Raw genomic sequence first — 12,549 nt, forward strand, 5'->3', positions numbered from 1 at the left:
GATCCCAAAACGATTGACGAATACAAAGGCGGCGCTTTGTAAGTCACTTTTAGTTGTGGCAAAAAAAAAAGTCTGCTAATCTCGCCTTTCTTTTTTTTTTTTTTTTTTAGTGTTGTTGAATACTATGAACCTACATGCTCTAATTGTGCTGAATTTGGTATGTATTTTATTTTCTTCTTCAACTAATATATAAAGAATTAGTATGTTTAAATTGCATAATTAAAAACTTTATATATATATATATATATATATATATATTAGAGCCAAAATGGAATGAACTTGTTCAAACTCATCAAGACAAAACAACTTTTGGTAGACTTAATTGCGATAGTTGGAAAACATACTGTAAAGAAAAAGGTATCATGCGTTTTCCTACTCTTCAAGCAAATATAAATGGTAAAGAATGGAAGGAATATACAGGCGACTTTTCCACGAAAAGTGTAGAAAAGTTTATTCAAGAGAATCAATTGAAACGAAATCCAACTGGTGAAAGTGTAGAATTAACCAAACTCGAAGAATTAAAAGAGATCATTGAAAGTAAAGAACCTTGGTTTGTTAAGTTTTATGCGCCTTGGTGTGGACATTGTAAGCATTTGGCACCTACTTGGACTAAAATGGCTAAACAGCTTAAGGATAAGGTGAACGTAGGCGAAGTAAATTGTGACGAACATCGAGGTAAATATAAATATACTTAATCATATGTAAGCCCTATAATACTTATATATATATATACATATATATATATATATATTAGACATATGTCGAGAATTTAAAATTGCTGGTTTGCCCACGCTTAACTATTTTATTCACGGAGCCTCTCTGAAATTTACAGGGGAAAGAAAACTTGAAAAATTAATGGATTATGCCATTAAAATGTCTGGATCACCTGTACTTCCTGTTGAAACAGATAATGAATTGGAAAAGATACTTAAATTACACGATGTAAATCTGGTCTACGTTCAAAGTCCTGATGATGAAAATAGTCAGCTCTCTTTATTAGAACAATTAGCACCTTCCTTTATGGAAGAGATTCCTTTCTATACAACCCATGATCCTAAGACAGCACATCGATTTAATTTACAAAAATCTGATCTTCCTGCTGCAGTTATCGTTAAAGACGGTACATATCAAGTCTACAGTGAAAAGAGTGTCAATAACATCTCTCCTTGGATTTATCAAGAACGTCATCCTCTTGTTACGCGTATTTTACCCCATAATTCGAATCGTATCTTAAAGGGTGACCAAGTTGTAGTCCTTGGTATTACAAACCCTGATGATACAGAGTCAGAAATCAAACTACGTGAACTGGCCACGATGTATAGGGATAAGCATGGTGGAAAAGATATTATGTTTGCACAATTAGATGGTAAACGATGGGGTCATTATGTCTCTAGTGCATATGGTATTCAAAGTAACAAAATGCCCGCCCTAATTGTATTGGATCCAAAGAATGACATGTATTATGATCATGACTCAGATAAAAAGAAATTTAGCTTTAGTAAACCAGAAACAGTGTTAGCCTCGATTGCTACTCTTAGTGCTCTAAAGGGTATATCTACAGCACCTTCAAAAACGATGACTATGATTGAGAAGATCTTTATTTTCTTTGGTGATCATTGGATTATGATGACGACTGTTCTTTTCGGTTTATTTGGTGTTCTCTTTTGGTTATTAACCAAGGATGAGCCTACACCTATTAGTCGAGAACAAATGAAAGAGATTGCAAAGAAGGAAATTGCTGAAAGAAAGAAAGAGAAAGAAAAGGATATTATGATTGATGAAAAGATAGAAAAGAAAGATGACCTTACATCTGAGCCAAAGTTAGTCGAACGAAAGACTATGATTATTGATAATAAATAAAAAAATGATGTAAATATATTTAAAAAAATAAATCATGATCATTCTGAAATTTAAAACTTTATTTATAGGGAAAAGATAAAATACCCTTTAAAGAATTCTATTCTTATTTACTGTTAGTTTATTTTTATAAAGAGCAGCGTTATCTATAAAGGGAAAAAAGCAGTGGCGATAGCATGAAGAGGTTTCTTGTTAGATGAATTACTATTTACGACAAAGTACACGTTCTTTTCCCTTTTTATTTATTTATTTATTTCATGTTGAGTTTTATTTATATTATTGTTTAAGTAAGAATTTATTACAAAGACAGTAAATGGTTTTACCTGGTAAAGAAGAAGGGAATTTGAATATAAACAACAAACAAGTTTCTTTTAAATATGTCTATTAATAGGTTTCTTTATATTTGCATATATATTATATCTACTATCCTGTAAAGAATATATACATTTGGCCTTTTTTTTTTTCAAAGTAGTAATTTTATGCATAAATGATATAAAGAACATAGTTTCTTCTCTCTTCTCTCTCCCTTTTAATAATAATAATAATAATAATAATAATAATAATAATAATAATAAAGAATGTATATATTCCTTTATATTATAATATAATTCTCTTGATAAGATACAATAAATTCTCTGTTTCTTTTTCTTTTCTTTTTTTTTCGGTTGACCTTTTTATTATATTCAATATTTTATAGTTTGTTAGTAATATCATTAGCAGAATGTAATACTGACTTAGTTATGGGTGATAACGTAGTAGTAGCAGGTATATGACTTAAACTTGTATCAATAGGCGGAAGAATAGGCTTTTCTGAACAAGGGGATGGATAAGACGAAGGTTGTTGTTCATTGTAACAGGTCGTCTTTATTGTTGGCTGTGGTAGAGTCCGTTGTCTTTTATTTAGATGTTGAAGAGTTTGTCGGGAGGTTGATGAGGAGGATGTTCTTTGAATTTTAGCCTTAAGAGCTTCTATGACTCTATTATGAGTCAGTGTCTTATTCTCCTCATGACTAGTAGATATAGATGTATGATTTCGTTTCTTTAATGTATCCGATGTAGAATTATTAGGTGAAATAGGTGTAGTTAGTTGCTGAAAGGAAGTAATAGGTAATAAATAGGAACGTGATAAAGGAGGATACCATACTGAATAAGGAGTTGGTGAAGACAATAGTGTATTCTTTGTAATACATGCTGTAGCTGGCTGTTGTACAGGAACATTCATATTATCATGACTAGAAGAAGGGAAAGGAACTAATGTATAAGGCACTTGCTGCCCTACTAATTTTGATCGTTCTTTCATTAATTCTATATCTAAATATCTTGAATGAATTCGAGCTTGTTCAATCTTTAAAATATCTTCAGCAGCTTGTTTCTTTTTTTCATTATATCATAAAAAGAAAAAAAAAATTTAGTTTAATTAAATTAATAAAAAAATATATACATATATGTGTATGTATTCCTTTACTCTATCCTCTTCTATTTTAGCTGATAGAATATGTTTTAATAACTCATTATTAGTTGAATAATATTTTTCAATTATTTCTTTAATGGATATATCGTTAGTAGTAGTAGGTATAGGCCATTGGAAAATGGAAGAATTCTTAATAGTTGAATGATGATGACCTTTACTAGCAGTCATATTTACATATACATATATACAAATAAATAAGGCTTAGATGATATAAATAAAGGAAAGGAAAGAGAGAGAGAGAAAAGAGAAAAGAAAAGAAAAAAAAAAAAAAAAAAAAAAAAAAAAAAAAAAAAAAAAAGAGAGAGAGAGAGAGATAAAGTATTGAAATACGTTATATGTGTGTTGTATAAAATATTTTTTTTTTTTAAAAAAAAAAAAAAGCTTAATTTTATAACTCATCAGAGATGGATCGGCGTTTTTTGTTAATGGAAATAAAAAGCCCATAAATATTAGTATACACATTACACAAATAATAAGTATTTCTAGTAAATGATCAAGTAGTAATCCTTCTGAGTCTAGATGTTAATGCAATCAATCTATTATGTAGTAAACTGATTTCTATTTTTTTTTCTTTCTCTTTTTTGTACCGGGAATAAATACAACGTCTTATTTTATTTTTAGTAAATTATATTTATAGGATTTTGTGAATGAACTTTTTTTTTTTTTTTTCTTTTTTTGCAGCCCGATTTTTTTCTTTTTTATTTCATGACCAAAAAAATATCTGTATTTCTTAAGACTTTCTTCACGTGAGCCATCATGTCAGAGCTTTTTTTTTTTTACTTTTATTTTATTTTGTTTTAGTTCTTCTCCCTTCTATTAACACGAGTAAATCTTAAATTCACTCAACGTATCTTTATGATTTTAAATGTATAATACCATAATCTCTAAGTTATCAGAACTCATGATGGTTCAGTCTGATAAACTAGACGCAAACCTTTATGATAGTGTATAAACAGAATAGATACTACATGACTATCCTGACACTAAAGAGAAAGAATAGAATGAAGAAAAAAAGATAATCAATTCTTAAAACTGATAATGACTTTAAGCCAATTTCTGAATCGATATCGACAAAAGTTTTTTTTTAGAATTAAACCAAAAAGTTCTGATGCATTTAAAGTATTATTTGTATACGTTCACCTTCAGAATAGTAGCACTAAACTTTTCTACAAAACGCCTGTAAATATAAAGCATACAAACATTGCAACCATAACAAATCACCATATCGTACTTATTATACTCTAGTACAAACACAAGTGATGCTAGACTCTATTATTTGCAAAATCTAATTTCTATTTTTTTTTTCTTTTCTTATTCAATTAGATGCTTGGGGAAGAGGAACGTGGCTTAAAACTATTTTCAAATGTCTATAATGGAATGTAAGGTATCAAAGTATTCAAACGTTTCCTACCTTTTTTAAATAATAACATTTAGCAAACTAAAGTTTTTGCAGCCTCTAAGAACAGTATAGATTTATAAATACTCTTTTTTTTTCAAATTTTGTTTCTATTCGATATATAAATATATGTATATGTATATGTATATGTATACGGACTTGGATATTATCCTCAATAAGGAGTCCATACCTTTGAATGTAAAAAGTCGAGTTATTAGAGATTTAAATTTAGGACATAAATCAAAGGTAAATTTATTTATGTATTATAATATATACAAAAATAATGCTATCTTGTATTAGGCCAAAAAATAAAATAAGAAGCAAGCATTTAGTACTATCATACGTAAAAAATATATATATACATAACATTAATTTTAATATAAACATTGCTTCAACTTGTGCCAGTATTCATATTCTGATCTCTAGCAAAAAAAAAAAAAAAAAAAAAAAAAAAAAAAAAAAAAAAGATCTTTATATCAAATAATGAAAGTATCTCCTGTACAAAATTAATTTATAGTTTACCAAAAGAAATGGCAGTAAACCTTTTTTCCCCTGTCATTTATATTGTAACACAAAAATAAAAATAAAAAGTAGTAGATCTATCCAATTTAAAGAACATCTTGCTTGGTAATAAATGAAAAGCTTCGACTTTAGGATTTTTGGAATAAATCACTCTTACAATATGTAATGAAGAGATACCTAAGTTTGTTTCTTCAAAGTATTAATTTTAAAGATAAAAAAAAAATAGAGCAGAATTACTTGAAAGATATTGGATTCACAGATAAAGAATCTCAACTTGAATAATCATATATGTATATATGTGTATATATGTACGTATGTATGTATATTAGATTTTAGTCAATTTGCTTTTTATCCTAGACACTACTGTATATTTATAACTTTGCATGAAACTAACAACCTATAATAGACGATCAAGTAGTGACCTAAATAAATATGATGATAACTTCTATTGGAACCCCCTTTTTTTTTGTGCATAGTTCACCTATCATTTTGATAAGGTAATAAATGTTTTTTTTTTCATAGTGAACATTACATAGTTAAATGCTATTATTTAAGGGGGGTTATACCGTCTACGCTAAATATGAATAAGAGCTTATACATTCATTGTTAACTATGGTAGATAGTATTATCATCACTCATGTTTATAATAGTAATTGCAGATGCAAATTACATTGATCTGGGTTAAAGAGGGGGAGGAGGTAGATATCATTAGAGATTATGTTTGCATTTATCAAAATTTTATTTGCGTGTTCAGGTTATGCATGTTTAATGATATTAAGACTATTTACCACATTGGTTCTCAACTAAAGACTGTAATTTATCCAATCTCTACATTTTTTTTCCTTTGACCCTTTAGATATAGAATTAATAATTCTATGCAATACATTAATCGCGGCTGTAAGCTGTGTTCTTTTTTTATACCATCTTTGACCTTGAACTTTTTTTTTTTTTTTTTTCTTTTTAGGATTTAAAAACAGCGAATACGGAGGAACATACCCACATTTTATTATCAGTATTGATTTTAATGGCCTTATTGATAAAAGTATTACTCATTACCAGATAATGGTCTAAAGATGACTTATATAAGACGGTTATTTTAGAGCACCTGTATTTCTTACCCTACATTTCAAGTAATAAGCATCTAAAAGAAGTATCCATAATTCCCATTAATAAACTCTAAAATTGTTCCTACTCTGGTAACGGTGATGACTACTATTAAAAAACATAATCATGTGTGTTTCTTTCTTCTTTAATATATATATATTTTAGATTTATGCAACATCAAGTCAATGGCTATTCTCCCTCCTCATAGATAACGTCAAGAATAGAAACTAATGTACGTCTGTTAGTCAGGGGAGGACGTTTGTCATTGTTGGCATTCCAGTTTTTTTTTTTTTTTTTTAAGGGTACAAAACTGCGACAAAAGACACATGTTGAAGTTAGCTTGCTTTGTCAATAGAAACACATATCTGACAACTAACTCATCGCTTGCTATTCCAAAACTTTCTTTCTTCTTGCTTGGCTACTGTTTTGTTCTGTATATATATATATTTGTATGATGTGTGGTTACAGTTTATAAGATCTTACTTTCAATAATTGATTATTATTAGAACATAATAAAGACAGTAGAAGGTTTGTAATTATTTATTTATACACGACTATTATTATACAGCACTATCATAATATATACACGAATAAATAGCCTATCAATAATTTTTTTTTTATATTAATCTACTATCTTGTTGTAGTTTTATATGCTTATTATATAAGATGAATGATATGTGTTCAACTATAGATACCTTGGGAAGAGGAAAGGTACCTTTCCATCCAAGGTCGGGTTCCATATATAAATAAATGTTCCACAGAAAAGATGCAAATACATGCATTTCTTTTTGTTCAAGTGAAATTAAACCATTTAATTATATGAAATTTAATTTTTTTTTTTTTTTAAAAAAATTCATTTCATGAAATTTTGATAACAAAACGTTACTATTACGAAAGAAAAAAAAAATTGTTTCAGTCAAATAAACATATGATTTTTTTTTTGTTCATTTGCATTTCAAATGATAAAAAATTATTTAATGATGAATATGCTTTATGTAAACTAATGTATTAAATACAAAAAAAAAAGAAGAGAGTACGACAACATGATTTTAAATAACTTATTGACGAGAGAGGATAATGTCACCGAATTCGGGCTTAAGAGAAGCACCGCCAACCTATTTATAAAAAAAAAATAATAAATTAATAATTTCATTCTTTCTATAACTTTAAATCACCCATAGAGCTTATCTTTTCTCTCTCCCCCTCTCTCTCTCCCTCTCATGAATGAATATAAAATATACTTTACCAAGAAACCATCAATATCAGGCTTGGCAGCAAGAGTCTTACAGTTAGCACCGTTAACGGAACCACCATAAAGGATACGGGTTTCGTCAGCAGCCTTTTGAGAAACATTTTCAGCCAACCACTTACGAAGGAAAGCATGAACATCTTGAGCTTGTTCGGGGGTAGCGACCTTACCGGTACCGATAGCCCAAACGGGTTCGTAAGCAACAACAACGTGAGTCCAGTCCTTGACGTGATCAGCAATGGCCTTCATTTGACGAGCAACGACATCGTTGGTGATGTTGGCTTCACGTTCTTCGAGCTTTTCACCAATACAGGCGATGACAGAGACACCAGCAGCAAGGGCGAAGGCGGTCTTTTCACCAACGAGATCATCGGATTCCTTGAAGTATTCACGACGTTCAGAGTGACCAAGGACAACCCATTCAACACCCATATCCTTGAGCATTTGAGGAGAGATTTCACCAGTGTAAGCACCAGAGGGCTTGATGTAGGTGTTTTGAGCAGCAACCTTGATATCCTTCTTTAAAGCTTGGTTGACACGGTCAACATAGAGAGCGGGAGGAGCAACAACAACCTCTACATGAAATTATAATAAAAGTTTCATGGTATTTGTTAAAATACGTCTTTTTATAATATATATATATATTCATATATATATTTGTTTATTTATGTATTTAATTTATTTACCGGTGTTAGCGGGGACTTGGAAACCGTTGAGCATATCAACGAGCTTCTTGCAGTCGGCAACAGAGCCGTTCATCTTCCAGTTACCACCAACGAAAAAGTTACGAGCCATTTTGAATTATAAGTTATTACGTGAAGAAGAAAAGAAAAAAAAAAAAAGAAAAGAAGAAGAAAAAAAAAGACAAGTATATTTAATCTTCTCTCTCGAGTTACCAGAGAATTGCTTGAAAATCACGTCACGAAAAAACGGGGTTTTATTTTTTTCAAGAATATTTGAAATGGCGGTTAAAATTAGATGAAACCTAAAATAAAGAGAGAAAATAAAAAATACAGGAAAAAAAAAGGGTAACTCAAAGTTGTTCAAAAAAAAAAAAAAAAGTGATTTTACATCAACTACAACTTGAATCATATTGTACTACAAAAGAAGAATTAAATACTTTTATAAAGAAAAGCTTGATAACATTTCTTATAACTACTCTTTTAATGAAACTACTGAATTTTAAAATTCTACAATAATGAAAAAAAAAATTGGTTCTATTGATAAGATCAGATTATAATCAATTTATTTTCGTTTATTTATATAAAGAATAAAAAAGAAAAAAAGAAATATTAAAAAAAAAGGAGAAAAAAAAAAAAGGGAAACAGCCACCAAAGAAATGCCTATGAGAATTTTTTTTTTTTTTAAAAAAAACCCAAAAGTCTGTGTGTTTGCCTTTTGTTTTATTTATTTATTTTTTTGTACCCATTGTTTATGCTGTGTATAGTAAATGTGGCAAAATATTTTTGAGTGGTTTCTGACCTTGCCTTTTTTTTTTTTTTTTTTTTTTAAAAAAAAAAAAGAAAGAATGAAAAAATCTGCCCTGAATATATTATAAAAGACAAAAAAAAAGTCTATCCTGTTGTGATTGTATAAATCTCGCTCGTTTTATATATCAGTTGTGATTTTTTATACATTATTTTCACGTCATAAAAAACAAGTGATATATGTGTACAACTGTAACTTATTATAAATCAAGTCAAAAAGAAGATCATCGACCCGTTGTTCTAGCTTTTCTTTAAATTATGCTTATTAAATCAAAAAAAAAAAATCTATAATATGCATATATATTTTTAAATAAATATATAAAGAAAGCTATTTATTGATTGATTGATTATAATAAAAGCCAAAAAAGAAAAGAAAGAAAAGTTATATTATGTACAGACTATAATAATAAAGTATTTATGATGTCAATATTCTCGGGAAGTTAGACATTTTAAAGAAGCAAAATAAAAAGAAGACGATAAATGACGAAATCTTCTGAAACCTTCTAATGCTTCGAATTCATCTTTTGTTAAATTCAGGACACCACTTTTGACTGTATCAGAAGAAGAAGGAGAAATTGGCGGATTACAAAGATCAGCAATAGATAACCTTCGTTGGTGCCAATGATCTCTTTTTTGCTTTTTAACGGGCGATATTTGAGTATTGATTAGTTCTTCTTCATCCGAAAAAGAAGAGGAAGAGGAAGAGGAGGAAGAAACGGATGGATAAAGTCCTGATGATGATATTAATTCTTTTGGAACGGTCTCCTTTATTTCTTTATTATTATTTTTTGACGTCTGTGTTCTAGTAGATCGACTTTTTTCTTTTCGATAATATTCTTTTGCAGCATTTGAAATAACTTGATAATTATGATTTCGATGTGTTTGAGTATGTTGCATCATATTATCATATCTACTAAATGCTTTATTACATTCAGGAACTATGCACTTGAATGGTTTCTAATTCAAACAAAATAAATGTTATATATGTATATACACATATTTATTAGTATATGTAATGTAATGTAAGGTATGCTTAATCTATATTACTTCTCCTGTATGTTTTCTATTTTTTTTTTTATTAATAAAAATGTTAATTTTGTCAATATTAAACTTTATATGTATGTGTTATGTAGGTACCTAGAATGACGTGCTAAATGTTCACTTCTAGTAAAGACCATATTACAGTCTGCATAGCCTGTACATTGAAAAAGTTTAGATTTTGGATTTCTTGAACGCTTTTGTTGCATTATAAGAGAAGATGAAATAAGAGATAAAAGAGAGATAAAAAAAAATAAAGACCAAAGAAAAAAATATATATGTATAAAAAGGAAAAAAAAAAAAAAAAAAAAAAAAAAAGAAAAGAAAAAAAAACAAAAATAAATTAAAGAATTATACATACATGCATATATATATATGTGTGTGTGTGTAAGTGTATATGTGTGTATATATACATTTACATATACATTTTTACATATACAAAACTATATACATATATACAAATATATGTATATATATATATATGTATATACATGTATATATAACAACAAATCTATATTTATATATTACAAACAATAATAATAAAAAACGCCTTCTTTTCTAAAATAAGCAGCACATGCACACAAAAGAATATAAAAAGGAGAATTCAAATATGTGTAATTTTTCCTTTTTATTTATTTATTATAAAAGTATTTAAAGGAGAAAAAAAAAGGTTATAGGTTATAATAGTAGTAAATAGTAGTGGCAATTGTTACTGTTATTGTCATTGTAGCAGTAATAATTAGAGTAGTTAAAAGTAACATGTATGCATTTATACACATATAAATAAATCGTCCAGGCACAAAACCACTTTTTTTTTATATATATTTGTATTTGTATATAAAAGTGCATAAGCTGTAAATTAAATAAAATAATATATACATCATCGTCATCATAGCGGGCATAATTTATTAATCCAAATCATCCATTAAAAAGTCATCGTGATAGCGCCTATTATTTATATATCGTGTTTATTATATTGCATCTCCTTTTTCTCCTTTTTTCTTTACCTTGAATTTATATTATCATCATCAATAGCATCAATACCTTCTTCTTCTATTGCTTCTGCTGTAGGTCCATTTAAACTAGTAATGATGGATTTTTAGTTATATTCAAGAATTTATTTATTTATTTATTTTTTTTGTTACCTTTCACTTTTAATAGAAAAGAATATCATTCGTTTTAATTTTCGATTAAAAAAGAAATAATTCACTGACCAACTTTATAATAGATAAAGAAATAAGAGTGTGTTAATAAATGAATTCCTTTTCCTTAAGAAAAAGAAAAAAAAAAGACTTCTTTACAGATATCCTTCTTCTTCATTCATAGGATCATCATCAACGTCAGGTGTATAAGTATATACATCACATTCGTTTAATTGTACAATCTCATCCAACACATCCCATAATCTATTTTTTTTTTTTATTTTATTTTATTCCTTGAGTCTATATACCATTTTTTTTATATAGAGAATAGACTTACCTGTATTTATTCACTATCACATCATTACCCAAATTAAATAAAGTTGTATTAACAGAATTCATAACCATTTCAAAAGAAGGTAACTTTAAGAACTGGTCAGGTCTAACGTCTTCAAAGTCATGTTCAGGAAAGGCAGCGTTCAGAGTAGCAAGTAAATAAAAAAATGTTTTACGTGGAGCAGACTCTGTTAAACGACCAAAAGGTGAAATAATTTGCAGGTCATCAGGTGAAATAGAACCAGGTGCAAGTAATTCTGTATTATATCTATTTTCAAGTGTCTTGAATAGTTTTTTATCTGTACCAGCTGATTTACCTAATTATGTGTATATAACGATAAGACCATCATTATCCCTCCCCACACACACCCCAATTATGCATTTTTATAATATATAAATAGACTTACAAGAGTACGCTTCTACTCTTCCTGTTAATACACATTCTGACGTTTCCCATAAGAATGCTGTATTTATTAGATCAAGTGAATCAACTTCAAGGAATTTCATATCCGTTTTATTATTATAAAGAAATAAAAGAAAAAGAGAAAAGTATTCTAGTATGAATGATTCCAATATTGTAGAAAAAAAAAAAGGGTGGTGGTGAAAGAATGTCGTGCAAATATCTATGATTTTATTGGTCCATATTTTTAGTTTCGCTTGAACAACATATTAATTGTCCGACGACAATGGAAAGAAAAAAAAAAAAAAGATATTCTTAATGCAAACTACTCTATGTTTGAACTCAATTCAATTAGGGTAATTGAGTTCGTTGAATACAGGGCTGACTAAGTTAACATTTGTAGCTATCAATTGAAAGACATAGTGTTTTTATTTCTAAGATGAGATTATTACATAAATTAGAAAGTACATTGGATTAACAGTCCGAAAAAGCATAAACATTCTCTTTTAATTTATAATGCTTATTATGAATATAATTAACTGACCCAAAA

At 28.3% G+C, this 12,549-nt stretch overlaps 5 protein-coding genes across 5 annotated transcripts; 1 reads left to right on the forward strand and 4 right to left on the reverse strand.

Moving 5' to 3' along the window:
• Positions 1-362: 362 nt before the first annotated feature.
• BX663DRAFT_529432 (thioredoxin-like domain-containing protein) lies at positions 363-1,860 on the forward strand (the record flags this gene model as incomplete). Its single annotated transcript, XM_051530242.1, has 2 exons — positions 363-585; positions 755-1,860. 2 exons carry the CDS (start codon positions 363-365, stop codon positions 1,858-1,860), a joined length of 1,329 nt encoding a protein of 442 aa, XP_051385871.1.
• Positions 1,861-2,420: 560 nt separating this feature from the next.
• BX663DRAFT_498015 (uncharacterized protein) lies at positions 2,421-3,597 on the reverse strand. The gene is made up of 2 exons (XM_051525989.1): positions 3,323-3,597; positions 2,421-3,229 (listed from the first exon to the last, which is right to left on the reverse strand). Exons 1-2 carry the CDS (start codon positions 3,494-3,496, stop codon positions 2,549-2,551), a joined length of 855 nt encoding a protein of 284 aa, XP_051385872.1. The 5' UTR covers positions 3,497-3,597; the 3' UTR covers positions 2,421-2,548.
• Positions 3,598-7,266: 3,669 nt separating this feature from the next.
• Positions 7,267-8,440, reverse strand: BX663DRAFT_498020 (triosephosphate isomerase). Its single transcript, XM_051525990.1, has 3 exons — positions 8,286-8,440; positions 7,597-8,174; positions 7,267-7,465 (listed from the first exon to the last, which is right to left on the reverse strand). The coding sequence occupies exons 1-3, from the start codon at positions 8,392-8,394 to the stop codon at positions 7,409-7,411; spliced, it is 744 nt and encodes a 247-aa protein (XP_051385873.1). The 5' UTR covers positions 8,395-8,440; the 3' UTR covers positions 7,267-7,408.
• A 949-nt stretch (positions 8,441-9,389) lies between these two features.
• Positions 9,390-10,426, reverse strand: BX663DRAFT_498022 (uncharacterized protein; the record flags this gene model as incomplete). Its single annotated transcript, XM_051525991.1, has 3 exons — positions 10,224-10,426; positions 10,134-10,149; positions 9,390-10,043 (listed from the first exon to the last, which is right to left on the reverse strand). Coding segments are annotated over exons 1-3 (491 nt in total), but the record flags the coding sequence as incomplete, so codon positions are not given.
• A 359-nt stretch (positions 10,427-10,785) lies between these two features.
• BX663DRAFT_498025 (Maf1 regulator-domain-containing protein) lies at positions 10,786-12,141 on the reverse strand. Its single transcript, XM_051525992.1, has 6 exons — positions 12,007-12,141; positions 11,604-11,916; positions 11,426-11,530; positions 11,270-11,341; positions 11,132-11,206; positions 10,786-11,072 (listed from the first exon to the last, which is right to left on the reverse strand). Exons 1-6 carry the CDS (start codon positions 12,104-12,106, stop codon positions 11,033-11,035), a joined length of 705 nt encoding a protein of 234 aa, XP_051385875.1. The 5' UTR covers positions 12,107-12,141; the 3' UTR covers positions 10,786-11,032.
• Positions 12,142-12,549: the final 408 nt, after the last annotated feature.

The sequence above is a fragment of the Cokeromyces recurvatus genome (genome assembly GCF_025118155.1).
Source record: "Cokeromyces recurvatus strain NRRL 2243 chromosome Unknown BX663scaffold_4, whole genome shotgun sequence".
NCBI classification, from domain to species: Eukaryota; Fungi; Mucoromycota; class Mucoromycetes; order Mucorales; family Mucoraceae; genus Cokeromyces; species Cokeromyces recurvatus.

Coding starts and splice junctions, on each gene's coding strand:
- BX663DRAFT_498015 (XM_051525989.1), bottom strand. CDS start 3,496: ATGACTGCTAGTAAAGGTCATCATCATTCAACTATTAAGAATTCTTCC. Junction 3,230..3,322: donor CTAAAATAGAAGAGGATAGA/GTAAAGGAATAC, acceptor AATGAAAAAAAG/AAACAAGCTGCTGAAGATAT.
- BX663DRAFT_498020 (XM_051525990.1), bottom strand. CDS start 8,394: ATGGCTCGTAACTTTTTCGTTGGTGGTAACTGGAAGATGAACGGCTCT. Junction 8,175..8,285: donor CCAAGTCCCCGCTAACACCG/GTAAATAAATTA, acceptor AATTTCATGTAG/AGGTTGTTGTTGCTCCTCCC. Junction 7,466..7,596: donor CTGATATTGATGGTTTCTTG/GTAAAGTATATT, acceptor TTTTATAAATAG/GTTGGCGGTGCTTCTCTTAA.
- BX663DRAFT_498025 (XM_051525992.1), bottom strand. CDS start 12,106: ATGAAATTCCTTGAAGTTGATTCACTTGATCTAATAAATACAGCATTC. Junction 11,917..12,006: donor AAGAGTAGAAGCGTACTCTT/GTAAGTCTATTT, acceptor ACACATAATTAG/GTAAATCAGCTGGTACAGAT. Junction 11,073..11,131: donor GATGATAATATAAATTCAAG/GTAAAGAAAAAA, acceptor TATAAATAATAG/GCGCTATCACGATGACTTTT.